This window comes from Diorhabda carinulata, chromosome X, assembly GCF_026250575.1.
Source record: "Diorhabda carinulata isolate Delta chromosome X, icDioCari1.1, whole genome shotgun sequence".
NCBI classification, from domain to species: domain Eukaryota; kingdom Metazoa; phylum Arthropoda; class Insecta; order Coleoptera; family Chrysomelidae; genus Diorhabda; species Diorhabda carinulata.
This window is the reverse complement of record NC_079472.1, coordinates 18,317,317-18,343,142: the sequence shown is the minus strand read 5'-3', so window position 1 is coordinate 18,343,142 and position 25,826 is coordinate 18,317,317. Positions and strand designations below refer to the sequence as shown.

The following is a 25,826-nucleotide window of genomic DNA, read 5'->3' as shown; positions in this document are numbered from 1 at the left end:
CTTTTGTTGTACACTGGGTTCTGCAGTATCGCAGCAAGAATGTGGGACCCAGTGTATATGATACCTCAATATCTACATTCATACATATAATAAAATAACTTTTAGGAAATTTGTGGTGGCGCTTTTCCTTATATCCATTGATTCAATTATTTTTCATAATTTCCTTTCATTTAAATCAAATTTTATATGATTATTTCCGTGTGAATGTATTTTGGGAAACAGAGCGAATACAATAGAAAAAAATTCTATCTGGTTATACTGGAAAAAAATATAAACTCGTGAGCAAAAAATCGACTCAAGTAGCACGATCGCGGTCAAAAGTCTCTAGAAAAAAATCTGAAGCTTCTTTCATTCTTTTTCCGATTTTATCATCTGAAAGCAATTAAGGAAGGAATCTTAAACTATGAACAACGGTTATGAATCAACAATGAAGAAAATACAAGCTTAAATTCGTCAAAATAATAATGTATTTCAAATTAACTAATGAATATTTAGTGTTCCCCCATGGCATTAATAACAGCTATTCCAGTGAACGCCGTTTTGAGGTCCGATTTCGTGGCTGATGTAGATTTTCTAGCCCGAACTTATCTCATAAATGCTCGAAAAGATCTAAGTCCATCCTGTAAATACTGTCGTAAGGAACCTGCAATATGTTGACCACCATTGTTTAGAGTTAGGATGAAGTTTTCGCCGATGAAACGGAGGGAACGTCGTTATCCCCTAAAAATTACTTCTATGTATCGGTTTTCGTTTTTACTTCCATTGAAATGTGCGCTCAAACTATTTAGAATTCTCCTCCAAAAGCCACGTTTCTTCAGGTCTTTTGTTGACTCCTTCTGTTCTATCGCTACCATACATTCTGCTCGTAGACGGTGAGCTGGGGTTAAATCGGTACCAGTAGATGACTTGTTTGGTTCAAGGTTAGCTGCTTTTAGTCTTCTTCTGACTATCCAGCCACTCGCGTTTCTGTGAGCTCTTATTAGAATTAATGAATCAGTTATCTGTATGGGATGTGCTTCTTTTACTTCTGGAACGCATCTTCGATGAAGGTAAGCGGTCTCTTGGCAACGACGGTAAACTCTGGAAACAGCAGACTGATTCAGGTTCGGTGTACTGTCCACTTCTTGCTAACTCTGGCCTTGTCGCAATAGGGTGACCGTTTGAGCAGCTTTATCACTTGTTGTGTCCATTTATAGGTAGAATTCTTATTTGTTGTTAACGAAGATGTGTATCGGTTGATGATTGATTGCTAATGATAGTATTGGATCAGGTAGATAACTTTTTATAAATAATAGTAACTTGAGATTGCAGTGGTGTCCTTTTTTTTGCTCACGAGTGTATTTCTTAGAAAAATAAATATAGAAACGACATTATTTTTTATAGAGAAAATTTCGAGCCCTTCCTCCTTCCCTTTTAAAAGTAGCTACATGTAAATAAAAAATAAACTGTCGGAAAACAGCATTTTCCAATTTTAAAATGCTACAAAACAACCATGCTCCACACTCCACAATTCAGCTACCTATTTTACTTTAACAAGATTTTACTGGGAGTTTTAAAAAATACTTTTAGTAATTATAAGCGAAAAGCGAACTATTTACTGCCTTGTAGATTGTTGATATATATCAAGAAAATATTTTGACAAATGTCAAATAACAAATTTTCATCCTTTGATTTGAAACAGATTCGATTCTCAAAGAATGTTATAAGTAAAATCTGATAATTATAGTCTAAATAAAAATTATGAGGTGGAAACCTCTATCCATATTACTTCGAAGTGTGAGACAGTACGTAACTCCATAGTAATACACCTGGAGTGTTTGAAATAAAAAATATAATAGCTAAAGCCATTCCATATTCTGAATTTTTCTGAATTTTCTAAAAAAAAGTAGGATTAATTGATCAGGTATAAGCACTGTGTCGCAGCAATAGATTCTTTGAGGTGCAGTGTATGTACCACCAAACACACACAGATGGGTAAGAACGGATGAATGGTCGAGTATTAGAGCAAAGACTTTGAAACCTTAGACAAGATATTAAGTAATTAGGGGTCTAAAATGTTGGTACATAGATGAGGATGTAAATGACAGAATTGTTACGAAGGGTTGCTATAGAGTCGATTGGTTTATTACTAGGAATATATGGAACACAAAAAAGCGAATGGAATAAAATGAAGAAGGAATACAAGGTTGAGTAGAATTGGTGGATTAAGAAGAAATATAAACCAAAATCAAGCCTCATGAAAAGCTATGGGTACAGTACATCTATAGTACTTGCCTTGGTAGCAACTATCATCTTATCAGTTGTTATTTTTTTCTTTTGTTTTCATTATTTTTTCGTTTTGTTGTATTTATTCATCTTATTGTTGATCAACAATATGATGATACTTGTTACCAAAACCAGTACTATCGAATCTGGTGAATCTGGGTCTCCTCTTCTTGCTGAGGCACAGTGTTTATACCTGATCTTCTTTTAGAAAATTTGGAATATGGAATGGCTTTAGCTACCAAAGATCTACATCTTCTATTTTAAACACTTCGAGGGAATATTGATAAAAGTTTTCACCTCTACGTATTATTCCCTGCTAGACCTTGCATCTTCAGGTGTTCTCTGAGACGAAAATACCCCTACTGGACTAGATTTGTTCTTACTTTGATTGAGACAATCAAGAGTATTTTTACCTGTTACAACCCTTACAGATTTTTCTAGTAACTGATTTAACAAGACTTTAACAAGTCTGTCTGCTACTTCATTTCCTTTCGATCCAGTGTGTCCCAGAAACCATTAAGATGATCATTTGCTTATTTTTGGAACTATAAGCTTCTGTTTGTTATTGAACAATCTCCCGTTTGTGATAAATCTTCTTTGAGTTGTATTGGACATATTTTTTACTTACATATATTTCTGATTGAAAAAGACTTTTTTTTCGTTCGGTTTATTCTTGGTGGCTCCTCCACTGAAAATTCTGAGTGAGGTTTTCCTGCCACGCTTTCCAATCGTATATGGAAGATTTAGAATCACTTCTAGTACAGCTGTTGGGCATGTTCTCATGGCTCGGTATTTAATCATGAGGCATGCTCCAGATTTGATCACTTTTTCAAAGAAGGTTCAGTTTACCCCTGGTGGCTCCTCTGAAAATTCTAAGCTAGGTTTTTCTGTCACGTTTTCCAATCATATATGGGGGATTTAGAATCACTTCTAGTACACCATGTTTTCATGGCTCGGTATTTCATCTTGAGGCATGCTCCGGATTTGATTACTTTTTCAGGAAAAGTTCGTTTTATTCCTTGTCTAAACATTTTTAGCAATATTTTTTTCCTACACGGTTTCCAATAGTATATGGATGTGAAAGATTTATAGCATCGGTTTTACATATCAATACTTTCAGTGCCCCAGATCACTGCCTCATCTGACAACACTACTTCTAATTCTTTCAATGTTGCCATTGTACTGCTTATTATTCATATATTTTCATTTCTATGTTTTTGTTCCATAAGTTTTCCATGTGTGTCCCAAAAATGTCTTTCTGAAGTACAACATCTCAATTAAATGGGTGTATACTAAACATAGGGTTAAGGATATTTCGAAACTGAATATAATTAGCATAATTCAGATATTCCAAAGATGATTTAAGTTTAATTGAAAGCAATTTTGTCAAAATATTTGTAATGGTATCAACAATCTGGTACAATACGAAACTTTTTATAAAAATTTTATATACAACTACTTCAAATGGGGATATAATAGGCAATACTTATTTCAGTAATAACGTGTATGAGTGTGAATGTAATTATGTAATAGTGTTCTCAGTGTAATCGTCAAATAAAAAAAAAAAAATAAAATCGAGGTCATGCCACAAAAAATATTGTACTTACCTTTGGAATGTTTGACGTTTCACATAATTATCTCTAACAAATTCTATTATTTGTTTTTGTGTTTTACCACTATACCTGAAATAACAAAATTTTAATATAATTGAAAGATTATTGAATTTTGAATATTTTCTAATGATTTTCTATTGCATAAGCTATTTTTCATGCTGGAAATCTTATTATAGCTACTCCCTATATTTTGTACTTATTTCAGATTCATTGATCTCTTCTGTGATTTATCTCTGGTGTAAGAGGAATAATAAAAAAGAACTAGAAATAAATGACAAAAAATATTAACTCCTCAAGGACTAGTATATACAAATGGCCACAGTAAATATACAATTTTATACAATTTTACCGCTCGAATTTCAAAAAAAGCTTAGGAAAATATTGGATAGATGGCAGCGTATACATTCACTTGGATGTGTATAACGTCTTCTCTATTCATGGCAAGTTTCAGATAGTGGTCGAACAGCTGTTTGTCAACAGGTTGACGGAACTACAACTTCAAGTACAAATTCTCCAGAAACAAATATTCATACTTTTGTAATTTTGTATTTATTTGAACACAAATACATGTTCCATGTTTTTCACATTTTTTGCAGACGCGGCCTTTTTGTTAAAGGTGGTAAAAAAACTAGTTGATGTTGGTAAAAACCGAAAAATTATTTGGACTCTCATGGGTTGATTACCTAAATGAACTTCCTCTCGACAAGACTCTAGTTTTATGCCTCGATACATGTTTAACGGAAGCACATCGAAAGAATCCATGGTTTTCTACACACTTTTTCCAAAAATTTTTACATTCGTTTCTGCCTTCGAAGAAAAAGTCAACCATATCTCTATAATAACCCTGAAAAAAATGATAAAACATATAATTAACAGTATTTTCAATAAATGGTCAAAAACTGATTCCCCGAATATTTTAGGTAATGTGAAAAGAAATAATAGACAAATATAACTAGTACATCTTTAAAAACTACATCTATTAACAATTTTAACTATTTGCAATTAAATAATGTTCTGGAATTTGTGCTAGAATTGATAAAGGGTACTAGATTGTAGTCTGTACAAAGGGCTCATTACTATATTTATGGTAACATAAAAGCCATACATGCATGACTAATATGGTGATTCGTTTCGGATAAAAATTGTTTTCAGTGCTAAAGCAAAATATTAATCTACATATAGAAAAAAAATTATCACCAAGTTTCAGCTCTTAATATAAATTTTAAGTACTTAAAATTTAAATATAAAGTTTTATCATTTAAAATGCATGTAAAAAAATTGTAAATGGTAAAACTTTATATTTAAACTATAAATAATTAAAATTGATATTAAGAGCTCAAAATCTTGTTGAGCAAGAATTTTTTTTCTATATGTAGATTAATATTTTGCTTAAGCACCGAAAAAAAGGAATTTTTTGGAAATGAATCACTTTAATGATTAGTGCTATGAAAACACCTCCAACCAGAGCACTCAAGGTCACACACCCCTTCATTTGGTAACAGACAGATCAAAATATATAGAGAAGGTACAAAAAATGTGATTATCAAAAGCCTGGTTCTGTTTAACTAAATTTTTCAATTATTTCATCATGATAAAATAATTTAAAAAATAAGTATCAAAAAGAACTTCACCACCTTGCTAGGACGAACGACTGAAAGAGAGAGAAATACTTTTTAATGGTAGATTTATCCACTGCAGAAACCCGCACTGAGGTATTTGGGGCTTATACCAAATACTTATTATCTCTAGGTTCCTGTTTAAACGCCTTGCAGATAAAAATACTTGATACTAAAAGACGTTAGGGAATGAACCTCAAAATAAATATGACACAGCACTTCTGATAATTAAATGAGTATCAAAGTACTGAGTTCCCTTTTTATTAATTCATCTGAGACAAGTATAAGAATTTAATTTTCGTTCTTGGTCAATTATGAACCAAAACAAATCATGAGACCTATACTATGATCAAAAAAGAAGCACAAACGCTTTTTATTGATCCAAAGATTTTGTGCGATGCAGAAAAATGTTCCTAAAAGAGTTTCCGAAGAAAGAGAAAATCAAATCAAAATAACTCTCTGGCATTTCCTCCCTCGACTGGATAAATCCAAAAAGCATTTTTGGAACTTCACCACTTCGCTGGTAAACACCTGATGAGAGAAGTTTTTATAGAAACTGACAAATATAGATTCTATTGGGTAGAGGAAGATATTTCGATTCACCTAGTTCTATATTACCTCATACCAAGCATACACGAAAAATTATTGGGAACTGAAACCTGTAGGAGAGACAATCTAACCTCCTATTAACAGGTACTGGAGGTCATAAGAACTTTGGAACAGAAGGAGGAGAACTGTAGATTACAAAAACACCTCTGATAGGGGTATATAGTAAACTTTGAGGTTACAGTTCAATGTAAACATTTTCGTAGTAACACAAATATAAAAAAGTATTCAGTTCTTAATGAAACCAAACTTCACCACCTCAATGGGAAGCACCTGATGAGAAAAAGAGATTCTATGAGGAGGAGAAAGATATTTCGTTTCACCTAGAACTATATTACCTCACACCAAGCATATACAAAAAATTATTGGGAACAGAAACCTGTAGGAGAGAAGATCTAACCTCCTATTAACAGTTACTGGAGGTCATAAGTACTCTGGAACAGAAGGAGGCGAACTGTAGATTACGAAAACACATCTGATAGGGTTTTATAGTAAACTTTGAGGTTTCAGTTCAATGTAAACATCTTCGTAGTAACACAAATATCAAAAAGTATTCAGTTCTTAATGAAACCAAACTTCACCACCTCATTGGGAAGCACCTGATGAGATAAGTTCTAATAGAAACTGACAAAAGGAGATTTTATAGGGAGGAGGAAGATATTTCGGTTCACCTAGTTCTATATTACCTCACACCAAGCATACACAAAAAATTATTGGGAACGGAAACCTGTAGGAGAACCGATCTAACCTCCATTAACCCAGCACAGATTACGAATACACATCGATAGGGGTGTATAGTAAACCTTGAGGTTGCAGTGCAACGTAAACTACAATCTACATCTTTATAGAAAGACAAATGTCAAAAAGGATGACAAAAAGACAGACATATCAAGATATTCCCAACAAGAGCTATAAAGTCGTACGATTTAGAATATTTGAAGATATTAGTACAAAGGAAAATATTAAATTAATTTTAAAAAAATATAATTGTTACCTGAAACGTGTTTCCAAGTATTAAAATGTGTTAATGAGATGGAAAAATCTGAATAGATGATGCGGGATTGTTAATTCTGTTAATAGGGAAATTTAAGCTTACCATATTTTTACTTACGTATCCTTCAGGATGTAACTTAATGAGAAATCTTTTCCTCTTGAAGGATATTTTTCTTATTTTCGCCCATGAAAACGTATTGATTTTAGTATTATTTTGAAACACTACTATACCCATATGAGCAACGGATAGGTGTAAAAGTGTGTTTTCGTGATCTTTAGCTGGATGTAGTTTCATACCGTAATATTCGCACCTCCGTGCCGTTTCGAGAAGATTTAAATCCGCTTCAGCTGGCGATTGTCCACTGAAATATAAAGTTATCATCGTAACTGGAATCAGAATATTTGAAAATGGTTCGTTTACAAAATAAAAAGTTAGAATGCACTATATTTTCAAATGTAGCTTACTAAACAAGTATTGCAAAATTTAAAATTAAATTTTCAATAAAATAATTGAGCTTACGCGTGTTTTTTATGATTCTCCATAATTTTTCTTTCCATTTCATGATCTTGTTGCGGTACGAACTTGTAGCTCGACAAATATGTATGATCAGGATAATCTTCAGCAACAAAATCACCACATTCAGCTTGGACTATGTAACTCGCCATAAGAGCAGCTACGAAATAATGAAAAAATAAGCGAGAAATTTAAAAAGAAAGTTCTTTCGTTTCACCTGTATTTTCGTTACATTGCATTGTTCCCTGAGAGAGGTCTCTTTTGACTTGAAGACAGAATAAATATCGAGTGTATTCTTCTTCTAACTGAGCTGGATCGGGAGTATAAAATTTTACGCAGAAATATAGAAGTGGATCGACCAATGAAAGACCAAGTTGACGAGATATGGGTTTTTGCAAATCCAACCAATACTATTTTATAAGGAGTTTATACATAATGTTAATCGGTGATGTATGTGTGTGTGTGAGTCAAAACTTACCCTGGTACCATGGTTATCAGTATATTCCAAACCGAAATAATCAGCTTCTAAAAGGTGCAGTTGCTTACAAACTTGTTCAAATAATACCCGTCCAACAGCTTTCGCCTGAAGCAAAATATTCATTTTGGCAACATGCGGAAACATAAAATTATTCAAAATATGAATAGATTTAAATTCTTCAAAATCGGGCAACTATTTAGTTCTGTTCATCTACCTCATATACACTCAACAGCAAAAAAAAACTAGATATTTCATATTTTTCTTATTAAAAGCTAATTTTCTGCAAGGTTTTTGTTTTTGTGAGTATTCTAATTAGACAGGGTCTAAGTCCATTGAATTAATCCCTTCAGGATTAGTAAACAATTGGATAAAACTCAGATTTGATTCACCTTTACCGGAACTATTCTAAACTGTAATTAAATTTTCGCACATTTAAACATCTTTAATTTAATAACCAAGTCTTTTCTTAACATTTTTTTTTGATCCAGAATAATAACGTTCTTTCAAATGTTAACATAGCCCGAGCTGATGCCTTGCCAGAGAAGGCCGGAGCTTACTGTACACTGCCGAAACGCTTGGGGTAGCGAAGTCTACCATGGACTCCGGCGTTCCCTGGAGAGTGGTAGCTACGATAAGATGGTCAAAGGCAACAGCGGTAGTAGACCATCGATTTATTACGCTGTCAGTATTGAGAGACCGACATTTAACGGCTTCGGGAAAGACTTGGCAAAAATTTATTTTATACATCAAGCAATACAATCATTCCAACTTCTCGATGCCGTGCTTGTAGAAGGATTTGTCTTTTCCCTCAAAATAAGATTCAGTTTCAGGAATTTCTTCTTCATTTTAGCTGATTTTCTTACCGGCGAGCATTTTTTTGAGATCAGGGAATAGCCAATGGTTACTGGGAGCTACATACGGTGGATGAGGAAGCATTTTAAAGTGTAATTCCTTCAATTAAACCATCGTTGACATCGACTTGTAATCGGTGCATTCTATTGGTGAAACAGTTGTTTTTTCTTCGACATAAGAGGCCGTTTTTCCTTGATTTTTGCATTTAAACGATCCAGTATTCGCTATTGATTGTCTCTCCCTTTTGGAGATAGATATTTCATTCGTATCCCAAAATACTGAAGCCATAACCTTCCCGGGTGACTATTGTGCGTTTGGACGTGGTTGACCGGCTCTAGTCCACTCAGATGATAATCGTTTTGATTCCGGAGTAAGTGATGGATCCATTGTCACATATCGATGCAAAAAATCTGATTTATTACGTGTAAACATGGTCAAACACTACTGTGAATCATCAACACGTTGTTTTTTTGATCGAATATGACTAAATGCGGCACAGACTTTGAAAAAACCTTTCTCATGGTCATGCATAATTGTCTGATATCTCTATGGCTTCAGCGATCTCACGCAATTTAAATTTACGATTAGATATAACTAATTTGTGGACTTTTTTGATGTTTTCTGGAGTAACCAGCTGAATTGGACGACCAAAACGTTCACCATCATCGACCCAGTTTAAATTTAGCCAACCAATAACAAATAGTTCAGATTCAAAAAATATTTGGATCTAAACAAAAAGAATAACTGGATCTCTTACTGGACATTATTGTCCCATGAGGCATCCAAGAAGAATTCTAGAATGCTTTAGCACTGGATAAAAAAACTTCTTGAAGCCAGTATAGATACTGGGAGTTCGTTGGTACTCTGGAATTGGACAGCGAGCTTCAGAAAATAGCTTTGAGTTAAATCTATCTATTTACTATGTACTTGAATAATTTCTAAAATGAATAATATCATCTAAAATATTCTCATATGTGATTTGCCTGATTTTTATCAGTCATTACCTTGACTAAATTCTTAAGAGACGTGATAAAAGTACACTGTAAAGTTGAAACAAGATATTTATGTTTAGAATTGAAATTAAAGAAAATTTGTTTGTAATTAAACTACTGAAAAGTTAATAGAGGAAATCGGTTTTAATTTCCTTAACGTATACAGGAAATAATAAATAGAGCTTTCAAAATAAATCTTTTTGTTTCATAAAAATAGAGACGATGCAATAAAAAGTTGCAGAGTAGTGATCAGTAACCACAGTCAGAGTCGGATCTAAAATATTTGTAGTATTATAATTTATCAAGTACGTGTCAATTATTTAATTTATTTTATACATATCAAAAATTAATCTTTTCAATCGACAATTTTTCAAATAAAGAAATTTTATACCAACATCGTTTACATCAAATTTATAGCTCTAGCTGCACGTCACTGATTTGATTTTTTAAGTCACACAAGCGGCATTACATCAATTTAAAAATTTAGGTTAAAACAGTTATTATAAATAATTAATTGAAAAGTATGTGCATATTAATAATTAAAGAAAACTGATGACTCATTTTTAATGAGTAATAACTTTGTTTTTTATCAATTATATAAATTGGTTAGTTAATATATAATAAAAAAAATACGAGTAGCGTTAATAGTATCGGTGACCTGTGGTACCACTAACACATTAACGAGAAGACCAAAAAATGCGGATAGAAAAACGAGAAAAATATTTATAACACAAATTAGTTTTTTATCTAAAAAACAAGCTTAAGAGAATGAACTCTATCACGATCGAGTAGCATGCCGTATGAAGATGCCTGCGGATTGATCTCGAACTTTTGTATGTTGTATTTTCGGAAAAGCCGTGCCTTGGTAGCCGATTCCATAGGCTTGCTCTTCTCCAAAGAAAGGAGTATCGATAAATTGACGTTCTTGGCGAACTCGGCGTTCATAAGCCACGTCTGCCCATCGAGTAGATCTTGCAGATACTGCTGTAGGTGGAATTATGTTGGACAGCTCTGCCGTGGTCAACTCTGGATCGCTTTAAGTCAAATGGCTTTTTCTGTGTCGAGTCTAGCATTTTCAGGGTATGCTTGGAAGCCAAGCAACAAAGTTGAACGAAGCTGGGCCTTGTGGAGGATTAGAAGCTGTTGAGGAATGTAAAGCTATTCGGTCTTGAAGACAGCTTCAAGTTTTTGTGAATCTACCTTAGTAAAATCGCCCGCGTTACTATGCCAGGACATAAACTACAAACCTCAAGACCCAACTAGCGAATTTACGGTAATAGTGATTCTTTATATCCAAACAAGATCTGTATTGATGGTGACGCCATCAGTGTGTTATCGTCGACAAGGCTATAGATCGGGTTTGCAGTTCCCTGCGGAGCACCATCGTTGAACCCTTTCTGAGGTGAGTCTATCAATAGCGATCTGGATGGATCGGTCTTTGAGGAAACTACTAAGCCAGTCGATAAGTGAAGATGTCAAATAGTGCGATATTAATTTATTGAGAAGGTTGGCATGTTAAGCCTTTTCAAAAGCCTTACAGGGCGAATGCTCAGGATTTCCCATATTTCTCTATAGCTTCAGTCCATACGTTGGTAACAGGAGATCCCCGGTTGATTTATGTTTACAAAGGTCGTATTGATGGTCGTTGATAATGTTAGCAGAGTCGAGATATCTCAAGATGCTGGTTAACGACTTTTTTCTTGAACTTGGCAATGGCTGGTACTAAAGCAAATGGACTGTAGTTGAAGGGATTTTTTATGGGTTGAACCCGAGCGAGTTTCCAATTTGCAGGGAAGGGACGGTTACTCAACTTTTAGATTTAAAACTACTAGGGTGGAAGATTTAAAACCGTAAGGTTACGTTTGGGAGAAATGTGGTTTGTTCCAGCCGTACTGTGAGGTAGACATTTCAATCATGAAATTCAATGGACGTAAACTCGAAGAAACGAAGAAAAATATTGAAAACCAAACACAGCTAAGTTGAAATACAAAAAATTGGTAGTTATATTGAAAATTAAAATTTACATCTCCTAATGTTTTCACTGAAATATGTCTTCTTACAAGACAAAAGTTGTATTCCAGTCTTTTTACATAATAATGAGAAATAAGGGGTTTCTTTTGTGTGAATTTTAACCCAACTTTCTGTTATTGTTTCCCTTCATTTGAAGAAATAAAAACTTGGAAATAATAACAAAAAGAGGAATTATTTTTTATTACACGTTCCAGTATAGTCAGTGTCGTAGTAAAATGTATTTATGTACAATAAACCAATAAAGACTAAGCTGCTACGTTTTTTATTGGACAAAGATAGTTTTAGAACTTAATTGCATCAGTTATGCAACTAGGAACGGCACTGGTACCAAGGCGAAAAAAATTTTTTTTAAAACGTTGATTTCGATTATCTAATTTATGATTCTGACACTATATAAGCTACAGGATCTAAGAACAACATGATTTTTTCCCTATTTCAAGGATATTCCCAATAATTTAGGCCCATTTACAGAATAATGACCAAATTACACATACCACGATGATCTACGAATTATTTGGATATGTACTTTGGATACGTAGCGAAGAGAATTTTCATAGTGAACACACTGTTTACAGTATCACTACACCAACACTCACGATTACACTGTTTGACGCGCGTTTCGATAACGAAATTAGCGTTTAAACCTTCCCTCGCGGAAATTAATTCAAGCGGGAAAACCTCCTTGGCGGGAATCTTCACTTTTATTCCTTGAGGTTTTCCCACTGGAATTAATTTTCGTGGGGGATGGTTTATTCGTGGAAAAATTCAGTATGAAACAGGTAAGTCAAGTTATTAGGATTTAGTTTCTGAAGATGATAACTTGGTTATCGAAACGCGCGTCAAGACAGTATAATTGTGAGTGTTTATTTAGGGGTAGTGTGAACAGTGTTTCAGTATAATTTCCATGTGTTTCTCAGGGTCAATTTTCTTATATTTTTATCCTTGAATCTGCAGTATAATGAAATATAATTGTGAGTGTTGGTGTGGTGCTTTAAATAAATAGTGTGTTCAGTATGAATCTCACAAACGGTCCCAGAAATTCCAACTTAGGTGCTCAAATTCGATTATCGTATATATAGTTTCATTTAATTGGGTAAATTTTTGAAAAATTCACTTTGTTACTTTTCAAATACGTTGTAGCTATTGCCAACCCCAAATAACTTCATAGTTAATTGTGGGCGGCCAAGAAGCCATTAAGTACTTAGACCTTCAGATAGGCCCGTCGTGTCCCACTTGACGTTACCAAAGTCCGATGTCCTTTGAGAAGCCGATCAGGCGCTTTGCCTAAGATGAGTCGTTGCCATGGCATCTCAGAGAGGTTTGGCCCTAAGCCTTGTAATGAAAAAAATACGCAGAATTGTTCAAGAATTCGATAATCGTGTATAAAATTTAATTGAATAAATTTTAACAAAATTTGCTTTTTCAATTCTATGTTTTCTACCGGTGGATCTAAATTTTCACGTGTTTCTGGAGGCAAATTCTTTTTTTCATCCCTTTGTTGCTTACCCGGTAGAATTCTATAGGAGTACGAATATAAAATTAGGGAACTGAAATTTTTGATAGATTTGGACCCTAAAATGTTGTCCAGTGTATCCCAGGATAATACGCAGCTGGCTCATGGCGTGCCACACATGCCTATTCTCCCGGAGTATGAGCTAAATGCCGGACAATAGATTATTCGTCGAAAAAAGACCCAGCGTTTGTTTATTCTCCTGGGATTTTAGCTAAAATTCGGATAACAGACTATTGGGTTTACAGAATAAGATAAAAAAAAATATATCAATCAATCATTTATTGCAACACGTGGAGGCTTGGTTAGGTTAGGTTAGGTTTATTGCAACACGTGGAGGCTTGGTTAGGTTAGGTTAGGTTTATTGCAACACGTGGAGTTTTGGTGACATTGTGATTTACATTTTTTGCAGGCTTGCATCCACATTTTTTAAACCCTTGTCTTCCCAAAACTGATTGCATAGAAGATTCTTCTCGTGATGATATTAATTTTTCTTTATCGACAACCGAATTTTAGCTAAAGTTCCAGAAGAAAGGACAAACGCTGGTTAATTTTTCGACGAATAATCTATTGTCCGGCATTCAGCTAATACTCCGGGAGAATAGGCAACTGCCTATTATCCTTGGATATTAGCTAAAATGCCAACATATATACCTGAATGTATAAAAATCTTTATTAAATAACAGCATGTTTTATACAAAATTTTTAATCGAGTACTCGTGAATAGATAACTTTTTATTATAAACAAATTGTGAAATAATAAAATATTTATCTACGCTACTGTTTTTATACGCTTATAAAGTAAAACAAAGCGTATCCTTCTGTATAAACATCGTAAAATGGTTGAACTCCGCTCTTTTTGTACTTTAGTTTATACATATCTATTTATATAACATTGTTCACCTGTTTACATCATCGGATAGAAAGATAATTAATAGTTAAGAGGATATTGTCGGGGTACTTCCTATCTATTTCATATATTTTTTTTAAATTTATAAATATTCATCGTAGAGTTCGTTCCCCTTTAATCATTTCCGATTTGATTTGTTTTAATTCACTAGTGACTTATACTATCAAAAACAGCTTTGACTTTAACAAGGTGTATAATAAAAAGTGAAAATCTTTTCGCGTGGTTTTCACAATTTTCCGTTTGAAATTTCGTGAATTTACTACATTTTTATGATGATGAATATTTATTTTGAGAAATACAAGTACAAGTTGCGCCTGAGAAACTTACTTATTTGAAAAACCTCCCGAGCGGTGATTTGGGGGAGTAGAGGAGCATCAGGAAGGGGAAGTCCCCAAGTTTGTGCCCCCTCAAGACAGTTGCCATCATGCTCTGGTCGAGAGAGTAACGGACATTCGCTGCTGAGAGATAATTTTCTAACAATCGCTCAATTGTGCCTTCCGCACTCGTTTTGAAATTTTCCCAATTCTGTCGTTGGTTACCTCACCTGGTTATCAAAGAACCACCAGAACTCTGGAAAATGTAGAAAGAGTGAAATCAGGCAATTCTGCTTTCTCCTCGGCGGTCCGCTCGCAAACATGCAGCTACTTTGGGAATTTCTGACAGCACTGTTCGGCGAATTCTCCATGAAGATCTTCATTTTCATCCCTATAAATTGGCTGTTGTGCAAGAATCGACTGGACGCGATTTAGTTGCCCGTCAAAATGTATGTGAAGTGCTGCTTGACAATCTGCCTCGAGATGCAGTCGTTTTTTTCAGTGACGAGGCTCACTTTCACATTTCGAGCTGCGTCAACAAACAAAACATGCTTTATTGGAGTGGTGAAAATCCGTGTGAACTTCGCCACTTCATTGCGAACGAGTTACTGTTTGGTGTGCAAAGGGGTGTAATGGGAATAATTGGTCCTTATTTTTTTTAAACGAACGAAGAATTTTTTCGCAGGTTGTAGGTGTTTAAACCTCGCTCGTGTGAGTGCAGGGAACGTGATCTGCAGTTTCGTCCTCCTTCATGTACTAGCGACACTCCAGATCATCCGTGATGCTCATGGTGTGAAGGTGACGTCTTAGATGGCAGTGTTCGGTTAGAAGTCGGGTCACTAGACTGAATTCGCGCCTATTTAGTTGGAACAGTTGTTTGGTGAGAGACGAAAGGGTCCATCTATATTTCTCATGCCAGGCGTCTCCATCCATCTCTTTCGAGTCCGTCTTGCGAAAAGGCTGTTGAGAGACGTGATGACAGCAGTTTTGGCTACACCAAGAATGGGATCTGGGCCCATTGGTGGGTTTGTCGATCCCAGTAAGAGAGTCTGAAAATGCTGCAGTGGATAGTGGCCTTGGTTTACCAAAATTTGCTTATTTTAAAAATTTAAAATCGTCGACTTTGTGGACTACATATTCAATGTTGAAATCTGAACTCAAAACTATCGATCTCAAGAAATACACTATGTGTAGGGAAGGGGAGACGGTTTTGACAAAGGAGCATGTAGAAAGATTTATAAAATAGGCCGAAGATGAAATATTTCTATTTGAAAAAGTACGACTCAATTAACGATAAATTTTTAATGTATTATGAAATAAAGAACACCTTTTTTGAAATTACAATTCCAGAAAAAAACACTCTTTATTCACGAATTTGTGGTCACTGCTGAAAATATTGCTGGTGTCAATCTTGTTGAACTCTTCAAAAAGTAAAGAAATATTAGACCTTCTGCTGTGAAGCACGATTGGATTCCATTGGAAAATTTCCAGCAAAGTGTACACAGGACATTGATTCAGACTGCGTCTCTCCTGGAAGACTAAGGAGCGGACATTATGAAAATAAAGTAACAGGGAGTATGTAAATCCAACCGAGGGTCATTTTGACAGTTCATTAGAAAATAAAGGAAGAATTTCAGAAAATATTCTGAGCCAAGTCCCTGGCATACATGTAGATATCACCCAGAAAGTGGACTGTTTCTTTCATAATGTTATACTGTTTAAACCACTACACCAACACTCACGATTACACTGTCTGACGCGCGTTCCGATAACCAAGTTATCGTCTTCAGAGAATGAAGGTTTACCTTCAGTCCGTGAAAGTGCACATACGAAGGAGGTTCAATTGTTTCGATTGGACGATGCGATTTTCGACATGACTTTTAAAGTTTGTGAGCTACACCAACACCAACTTGCTATACCTGGTTGGCTGACTCAAAATTATTGAAAATTTGCAGTTTATTAGGAAATTCCCGTCGAATCCCCGGTTTTTCTCGTCTTTTTCCGATTTTCAAGGTACCTAGACACTAAAGATATCAATCTTTAAACATTTATTACTAACCTGAACTTGGAAAATCGTGATCGTGTCATCCAACATTTGTACTCGAATAGCCAACATCTTGCCGCCTTTTTTAGGCGTCGTTGGAGGCGTTCGATTTCCTCCACAATCTACTCCCGCCGGTGTAGATAACGAATGATGCATTCCTGCTGAGGTACTACCACCCGTACTAGATAAGGCGCCTGTCGAACCGCGATTACTGCTACTCGAGTCCATTTCGAATGCAAACAGCCGCCTGCAGGTCCAGAGTTATTATCGTTTGACGAAATCCTATAGGAAATAATTGATAAAATCAAGTATCACTAAAACTACACTTTGTTTATTAAATATATCATATATTATAGGATTTAGTTTACTTCTAGAATATGAGTAAATGAAATGGATATTTTATAACTTCGTTTGAGTATTACAGTTCAACTTCTTGACTCCATCTTGGAATGTTTCATGATATTACTAAAAAATATATCTATTATGTCAGTTATGTTTTGAGGAATTAGTAAACATGTGACGATACCATCAACTGATACCTTTCCTCCAACACTCTTAGATCTTGGTGAAGCCGCTCTCATACATTTAGACCAAACACGAATATCCAGAGTCAAAGAACAAATGAGCAAAATAACAAAAGGTCTAGATCGTTGCCTAAGGTTTAAAAGATCGTTTCTCAGCGACAATAACAATACCAATGATTTGCAGAACACGAAATTATCCTTCTAATTGCGAAGTGTTTTATACCTTAAACTATGGAATAACAAAGAAATCGATTTGGATGGTGGCAGAAACGACTATTGTGGAATCAGGAATCTTCTTCGTTGAAATATAGTCATATGTAAAACGTTTGGAGTAGCATTGGATAAGACACAAGGTAAGACTTCATCAAAGACAGTGTGAATGTATATCGGTACATATTAGAACCTCATCTGATTCCTCACTTAAGGACAATTCAAAATCTAATTTATTATTGTCAGAAAGGCGAAGAAGTGTATTTCAAAAGACACAAGAAGTTCAACTGGAAAGTGTTGGTATTGTTGGCGATATCTTCTCGTGGTCGTTCTCCAGCAAGTTTGTAACGGCGAAAATATACTAAAAAGAGTATGTTAGATCCAGATTAATGCAGTTCAAGAAGGAAAAAAGCATCCTGAAGAAAATTTTTTGTTTTGGCTAGTTATGACAATTGCTCATTATGCAAAGGACGTTGTGGGAGCTTTTGCAAACTGGGCAAATTGAACGTTTTTGGGGATATTTGAAACGAAACGTATATTCTGAAGGTGGCAAGAATCATGATGTAAAGACTACAAGGTGTGTTCTTCCCGAGGGCTCATTTTCAACTCGTTCTGCGCATCTCTCAAGAGCTAATGAGAATTCGCTCCCAAATTGGCGCGTCGTTTTGGGAGCGTATTCTCATTGGCTGCTTCCCAGCTGGTGCGCTATAGCACACCTTGTAGTCTTTACATCATGGCAAGAATTAAGAAATAGAATTTTCAGCAAACTCCGGCAAATGCCAAATTCAGTATTTCATGATTTAATGTAACATTTAAAAACAAAAATTAGGAAAGCGAGCCGACTGGGTGCTGATTCAGATATATAAAATGTAATTATGGTGCAGTAAAAAAAGTTTCATAGAGTTAAGTGCAAATAATTGAATTAAAACAAACAATTTGTAAAGATTTTTTGTCTCCACACCAAATATTAGCAAAATAAACTCATTTTTCCAAGTGTTTGGGCTTCTATGTCACTGAATATGTTGAAATAGTGAAAAATGCAGAAAAATATATACTGAAGTCAAAATAAATTTTGCAAATCAATCTAAAGTCTATATTAGGAAAATTTCTTTCCCTTGAAATTTTAAGAAAATATTTCCTTGAGCTAGGATGGTCCCAAAAGTACCTAGCGTGACCTAGAGATGGAGGTAGTTGCTTGAAAAATACCACTGTATTAGAGAGTACACAATAAGTTTGAAGACGCCACGTTGTTTAGAATTTGTTTGGCAGCCATCAATAGTGAAAGTTTTCAGTGAGACTGGTCCTTCGTTATCGATAGTAAAATATTGGGTAGAAAAGTTTAAACAAGGCCGTACGACCTGCGAAGATCAGAATGACAGTGGTTGACCAACTGAGGTGACAATTCCAGAAATGTAGAAGAAAATCCACAAAGCGACAATGGATAATCGTCGACTGGAAGTGCGGGAGCTATAAGACATAGTAGGCAATTCAAAAAGTGCGGTACATCGCATATTTACTAAAAATTTGGACGTGAAAAGCTATGCACAAGATGGTTACCACGTTTGCTTACAATGGAATATAAACAGTGTCGTGAAGATGTTTATATCGAGTGTTTGGCAATATTTTACAGAAATAAAACTGAAATTTTGCGCTATGGATGAAACTTGGATCCATAACTTCAAACCCGAAACAAAAGAATAATCAAAATAATGGGAGAACCGGCTCCAAAGAAGACAAAAACCGTTCCATTTGCAGACAAGGTCATGGCGCCGGTTTATTAGAATGCGCGTGGGATTATTTCATTGACTACCTTGAAATTTCTTGAAATAGGAAAAAATATCAACGGCGAACTTATTATAACGTTTAAGCGAAGAAATCAAGCAAAAACAGCCGAATTTGACTAAGAACAAAGTGTTGTTTCAACAATACAACGCACCAGCTCCACATACGTTATTGAAATTAATTAAATTTAATGAATTAAAGTTAGAATTGCTACCCTATTCGCCAGATTTATTCCCTTCTGATTATTTTCTATTCCCACACTTGAAAAAATGGCTCTACAACGAATCGTGGATCTATATAAATAACAATCGACTGTGGATCTTTCAAGACGAGCCAAATACAATAAAAGTTGTTCGGGCACGAAGCACTACCAAGCAAATGGACGCCTGGTTTTTCGGAATAACCGGACATGTCGTCACTGTTCCATTAGAGCAACGTAGAACGGTCAATTCTGAATTGTTTGTATACCAAAAGTGTTAGAAAAAATTAGGAAAACCACGACTATACGAGCTCGGTGGTCAAAGGTTTTCCAAAAATGAAGAAGTGATATCGGCAATAATTGGCTAGTTTGAGAACCTTGGCCATTCTTATCATAAAAAGGGAACGTATTGAACATTGCAGGGAAAAGTGTATGGAGCTAAATGGATATTACGATGAAAAATAAATATGTCTTTTTCCAAAATTTTAGTGTTTTCTTTGTTGGACCAGAGCTGGATTAAGAAGTAGTGGGGCCTGAGGCTAAAATCGAGCCGGGCCCCACTTAAGGAAATCAAAAATTATGATATAGAGTAAAAAACTAGTGTGTGGATCAAATTATACTACTTCATTCATTTCATTCAAATTTCCAAACAATATTTGGAAAAAATAATAATTTTGATTGATAATTGATCAAATTAGTAATTTTGCGGGGCCCCTACGTGCTCGAGCCGGGGGCTTCAGCCCCCGCTAGACCCTCCCTAAATCCAAGGCTGTGTGAGAACATCCTCGTATAGTTTTCAACTTTAATCCACAAATTAATTGCATCTTTATGAAGTTATATATGATCACTTTTTCATGTAAATTACTATATTCAGATATTAAATATCAAAAAAATTTAAAAGTCATGATTAATTACCATTTTTTGAATACTTTCAAGTATCATTATCGATAGTCAAGGTCTACAACACTCGAAATTTCCTTACTTCAGCCTAATTTTCGATTTAAGTATTCTTGTCTATTAAAAAATAATTATCCACAGAGTAAGTTTTATATATTTATAGAATCTTGAAAATTTATAATAGGACATAATTCCCATGACAAAAAACTGAATTAACTAAATACATATCTTTAGATATTTGATTCATTTTAGAAGACAACGAAAATTTAAATAATAAACATATATCTATCAAACTTTTAACAAAAAAAGACGATGATAAACATTTGTGACAATATAAATTCCACATATACCTACAAAGTGATCTTAAAAAGTGTTAATTGATGATTTTAAACATTATATTACCAAATTATTAAAATTTACATAACAAATTTGAAGAACATATGTTGGTAAGTCAAACATATATATGTAATAAATTTTGTTATATAATATTTTTAAATTGTTTGCTGGACCTACTTACACAATAAATTGATAATGTTGATATTATGTTTACTAAAAACTTGTTTGTACCGTTATGATGAACATTTTAATTAAAAAGATTGATCCCTTTGAAACTCTCGCCTTTTTACATAATAATTAAACATTATCTAAAATTATTTGACCTATAAATATTGAACTATGTAGAAGGTCAATATCTATACCAAGTACACATGATTTATTTAATATTTTATATTAAAAATGCATAAATAACTCAAACATTTGTTCATTGAAAATATAAGGTTACCTCATAACCTTGAAATCCAATATTTTTTCTTGTTATAATTATTGCATTAGACAAAGAATTGTACGTACATTTGTTATCAGAAGTATAGAACAAAAAAGTTAGTTGTAGGTAATCATTTTGTTACTAATATTGTTCTTTTCAAGTCACTTTCAACGATATTAATGATAACTGCCCAACATCAACTACTATTGGCATTATTAAACATTGTACGAGGGTTGCTAAATGAGTTTCGAAATAAATAAATAAATAAAATAAAACAAATATTTATAATTGGATACGGATTTATTGTTAATCAAAATATTCTTCATTTAGATCAATATACATTTGAATTAATTGTCGTATTTTTTCCATTCCGATTGAGGTCTCCCAAATATGTGATTTGAGCGCATCAACCGCTTCTTCAGATGTAGAAAAACGTTGACCTCTCCATTTATTTTTGATCTGCGGGAAAAAGAAGAAATCATTGGGTGCTAAATGGAAACTGTACGGCGGATGACTCATCAATTCGATGTTTTGACTGTTCAAAAACGTCTTTGAACTGATGTGTGAGAGATCTCATTGTCGTGGTGTCTTCTGCGATTGGTTTTCTTAATTTTTTCAAACACTTTTGGTATACAAACAATTCAAAAATGACTTCTACGTTGCTCTAATGGAACGGTGGCGACATGTCCGGTTATTCCGAAAAACCAGGCGTCCATTTGCTTGGTAGTGCTTCGTGCCCGAACAACTTTTGTTGTATTTGGCTTGACTTGAAAGATTCGCTCAGTCGATTGTTATTTAGTTTCGAATTTATATAGATCCACGATTCGTTGTAGAGCCATTTTTTCAAGTGTGGGATTAGAAAATAATCAGAAGGGAATAAATCTGGCGAATAGGGTAGCAGTTCTCACTTTAATTCATTAATTTTGGCCATTTTAATAACGGATGTGGAGCTGGTGCGTTGTCTTGCTGAAACAACACTTTCTTCTTAGTCAAATGCGGCCGTTTTTGCTTGATTTCTTCGTTCAAACGTTATAATAAGTTCGCATCTCGCCGTTGATATTTTTTCCTATTTCAAGGTAGTCAATAAAAATAATTCCACGCGCATCCCAAAAAACCAACGCCATGACCTTGCCTGCAGATGGAACGGTCTTTACCTTCTTTGGAGCATGTTCTCCCATTATTTTGATTATTCTTTTGTTTCGGGTATGAACTTATGTACCAACGTTTTATCCATAGCACAAAAGTTCAGTTTTATTTCTGTGAAACATTGCCAAACACTCGATGGAAACATCTTCACGACGCTGTTTTTGTTCTATTTGTGACTAAACGTGGTAACCATCTTGCCCATAGCTTTTCACGTCTAAATTTTCAGTAAATATGCACTGTACTGCGCTTTTTGAAATGCCTACTATGTCTTATAGCACGCGCACTTTCAGTCGATCCATTATTCGTCACCTCTCACGATCTTATAGACGTCTTTTGGAGCACCGCGATTGAATTTTTTCAGTATTTCTTCGCATCTTTTTTTAAGCGATTGTCAAATTGTGTTATCCAATGTGAATAAATATTTTTGGTAGCCAAATGTTCATGTAATATTGCATGTATGCGAGTAGAACCAATGCCCAAGTATGCTTTCTGACAAAACTATCTATTTTGGACGACCTTCACGAAATTTCTTGTAGCGAAATGCGACTACAATTGCATTCGGAAAACAAGACGGATCGAAATGGTACTTCTTCACCAAAAGACGAAGCGAATTGATCTGCATACTGCTGTTGATTCAATCCACGTCGAAAAACATAGAAAATCATCGCACGAAAACTTTTGAGGGTAGTGTACTTATATCATTGTAAATAAATGGATTCAAAAAAAAATTAATGGGTTATAGCTATCACTATTACAGTCACCTGCAATAGTGATAGCTGCGAAGCTCTCGCACTACACACTCCGCCATTGTTGACATTCAGGCGTCAGTCGGCGTTGTGCTACTGCCACATAAACATGCCCGCCATTATTAATGCTCCCGCCAATTGCGAAGTATGATTCCGGGAAAACTTCATGAGTGATGGTGTCGAAAGTTTAAAGATGGCAGTAATGATGTGCATGATGAAGGAGACCAAAGAGGCAAATCTGTCGTTTCAAATGACCTTGTTCAACGAGTTGACAGAACTGTTCAAGAAAACGGCAAATTTACCATTACTGCTTTGTCTATGAAATTTTCAGAAGTTTCAAGGTCTGTTTTGTACTTCACTTGAATTCATTGAGGGCAACTTTCTTTGAAGAGGGTATTGAAAAGCTCGTTCACAGATATGACAAATGTCTCATCTCTTCGGTGTTTATGTCGAAAAGTTAGCATAAGTGTACCAATCTTTTGGTAATAAAATTATTGTTTAATATAAACTTGTCTTTTATATATAGCTTATCGGAGGTTGAAAAAAATGGGCCTCATATAAGGAAAAATGTCCAATATGATTTATTTTTACTAATCAAGTTATTTTATTTGGTAATATTTTATTCACTACACTTGTTGGAAAATGTGGCAAAAGAATATAACTTGGATATGTTGGTATGACGAATCTAAAATTATAACTTGAAGAAAAACAATTAATTAGATTGTTTATTTTTTGAGCCTTGTAAATATAATTAACAATGACACAAATAAGTTTATTTAGTTACAAATTCTAATAATTTCTGATGTTATGGTTGATGAATTACTATGGTTGACAGAATAAGAGTATGAAACTATTGTGCATATCTGTAAAAATATAATGAATGGAAAATATTTTAAAATAAACTGAATGATAATAACAACATAATCAATTCCAAAGCAATGTGTTAATATTTACATAACTATTGGTAATATAGAACTGAATTCAAAATGTGTTCGAATTATGTAGTACCAGCTAGTTTTAAAAGAAAAACACTTAAAAATATGGCAAAAAGTATGTAATCAAAATACCAAAAATATAAATCAAGATACCTGATATTTCACTTAGAAAAATTACTTCAAATATACTAATCTGATTTGAAACTACACAAATTGGAATTTATACAAAATATAACAAAATTTTAAGCACTATCAAATATGTAACAAAAGATATGTGATGGTTCTATAAGAATTGCCACCATTTAAAAACCTTCTTTCAATTCACCCTTGACAGATCTTTCATTTAATTAATTTTCACTCCACCCTCGTAAAAAATCAAACAAATTTCATACATTAGTATTTGCAATTATGTGAAATTGAATATAAATTAATATCACTTATAAATATAAAAAAATTATATTCAAATTAATTCTAGAAGTTACCTTATACTTTAAATTTGTTCATCAATTATCAATTAGGAAGATGTTTTCTAAATTTGTTATTTTAAATAGGTAAATGTTTGAAAAGGAAATAACGTCCATTTTTTGAAAAAATATTATTTCTAATTTATTTCATTACTAATTAGCTCATCAACAATATATATGCAAATAAATCTGAACTTAGAGAGGAATAGTTTAAAATTAACAACGAAAATTTATTCATTTATATACTTTATACTCATATAAATAATAACATCACGTGTCTAAGAGATACGACCACTAAAATTCTCCACAAAATCGTTTTTAGAGCTCTACATTAAAAATATAATCACAATTTATTAACAAATTACTATATGGAGAAATATTAAAACAGATAAATAATTGATAAATTTTACCGTTTAATTCAATCGTATAATCGTTGTTTCTAGTAACAAACACCTACAGTCGCTACTTAAAACCAGTCAAATTGAATAATCTAAGATCGTTTTAATGACTTAGCTTCTTTCAACAAATTTCGCGTGGGTTTTATTAAAATGCAACCAAAATGGGTCTAAATATTAATTAAGACAACCTGTAATGCATCAAACTAAAAAGCTAAGCTACCACATTAATTAGTGCAATACAAGACAAACTTCTTGACCTACTACAGTTGAACGCATAAAAATAACAGAAACAGAAGATGTTGCATATGTCCTAGCTTTCCGAGAAATATATGCCGACAGCCCACCCAATCCCTTTGGTCATTGATCTCAGTTTTCGTGGATTGCAATCCATGTTGGATTAATACGTCTATTAAATAACGCGTTATTTACTCACATTCATATTATGGATTCTCTATAATATTCCAAAAACACATAAGTTTTGTTTATTGTTTAATATACACACACCCAACTTTTACTATCATTCTTATACGGCATCAAGTATTGGACTGTTTGTTCAGTATAGTTGGCACTAGTGCAATAAGAATGAAAACAGCTGAATAGATTTTATGTCAGACAGAAATATATTTGTATATCCAAAGGTAGAAAAAGATAAAATATGTGGTGGGGAAATCAATTGAAACGCTTTGTGACCGTACAATATTTTTGCATGAACCTACCATCTGAACAGGTGAAATGAACAAGCTATTATGCAGAATAGGACTTACGTAATAAATAAAAAATAGAGTGAATCAAGAGTAATAGAAAAAAAAGTTTAACATATTCTAGAATAAATTTTTACTAGCACCATGTTAGATGTATTCTATTGATTTAAATAACCTTCTTATATCAAGATTTTGTATAAAAATGTTTAGTTAATCCACAATGATGGTAATTATACACAGGCCCGATTTCAAGGGGGGGTTATGACCCACCAAATGTCTTAGTTTAGAGAAAAATATTATGGAAGCATCAAATCTTCGGTACA

General features: G+C 33.9%; 1 protein-coding gene across 5 annotated transcripts in view; it reads right to left on the bottom strand.

The window, feature by feature from the left end:
* LOC130902486 (FERM, ARHGEF and pleckstrin domain-containing protein 1) overlaps window positions 1-25,372 on the bottom strand; it is a 63,571-nt gene extending 38,199 nt beyond the window's left edge. For 2 of the 5 annotated variants that reach the window (XM_057814675.1, XM_057814673.1), the window contains exons 1-8: window positions 25,236-25,372; window positions 16,754-17,020; window positions 8,086-8,190; window positions 7,825-8,017; window positions 7,614-7,767; window positions 7,212-7,455; window positions 4,562-4,722; window positions 3,873-3,947 (exon numbers count right to left, since the gene is read on the bottom strand). In XM_057814675.1, coding sequence (XP_057670658.1) covers window positions 3,873-3,947; window positions 4,562-4,722; window positions 7,212-7,455; window positions 7,614-7,767; window positions 7,825-8,017; window positions 8,086-8,190; window positions 16,754-16,966 — 1,145 coding nt within the window. In that variant the 5' untranslated portion in view covers window positions 16,967-17,020; window positions 25,236-25,372. Of the gene's footprint in view, window positions 1-3,872; window positions 3,948-4,561; window positions 4,723-7,196; window positions 7,456-7,613; window positions 7,768-7,824; window positions 8,018-8,085; window positions 8,191-16,753; window positions 17,021-20,867; window positions 20,946-25,235 lie in introns of those variants that run through there. The other 3 variants (XM_057814671.1, XM_057814674.1, XM_057814672.1) reach the window with 3 other exon arrangements.
* Window positions 25,373-25,826: the final 454 nt, after the last annotated feature.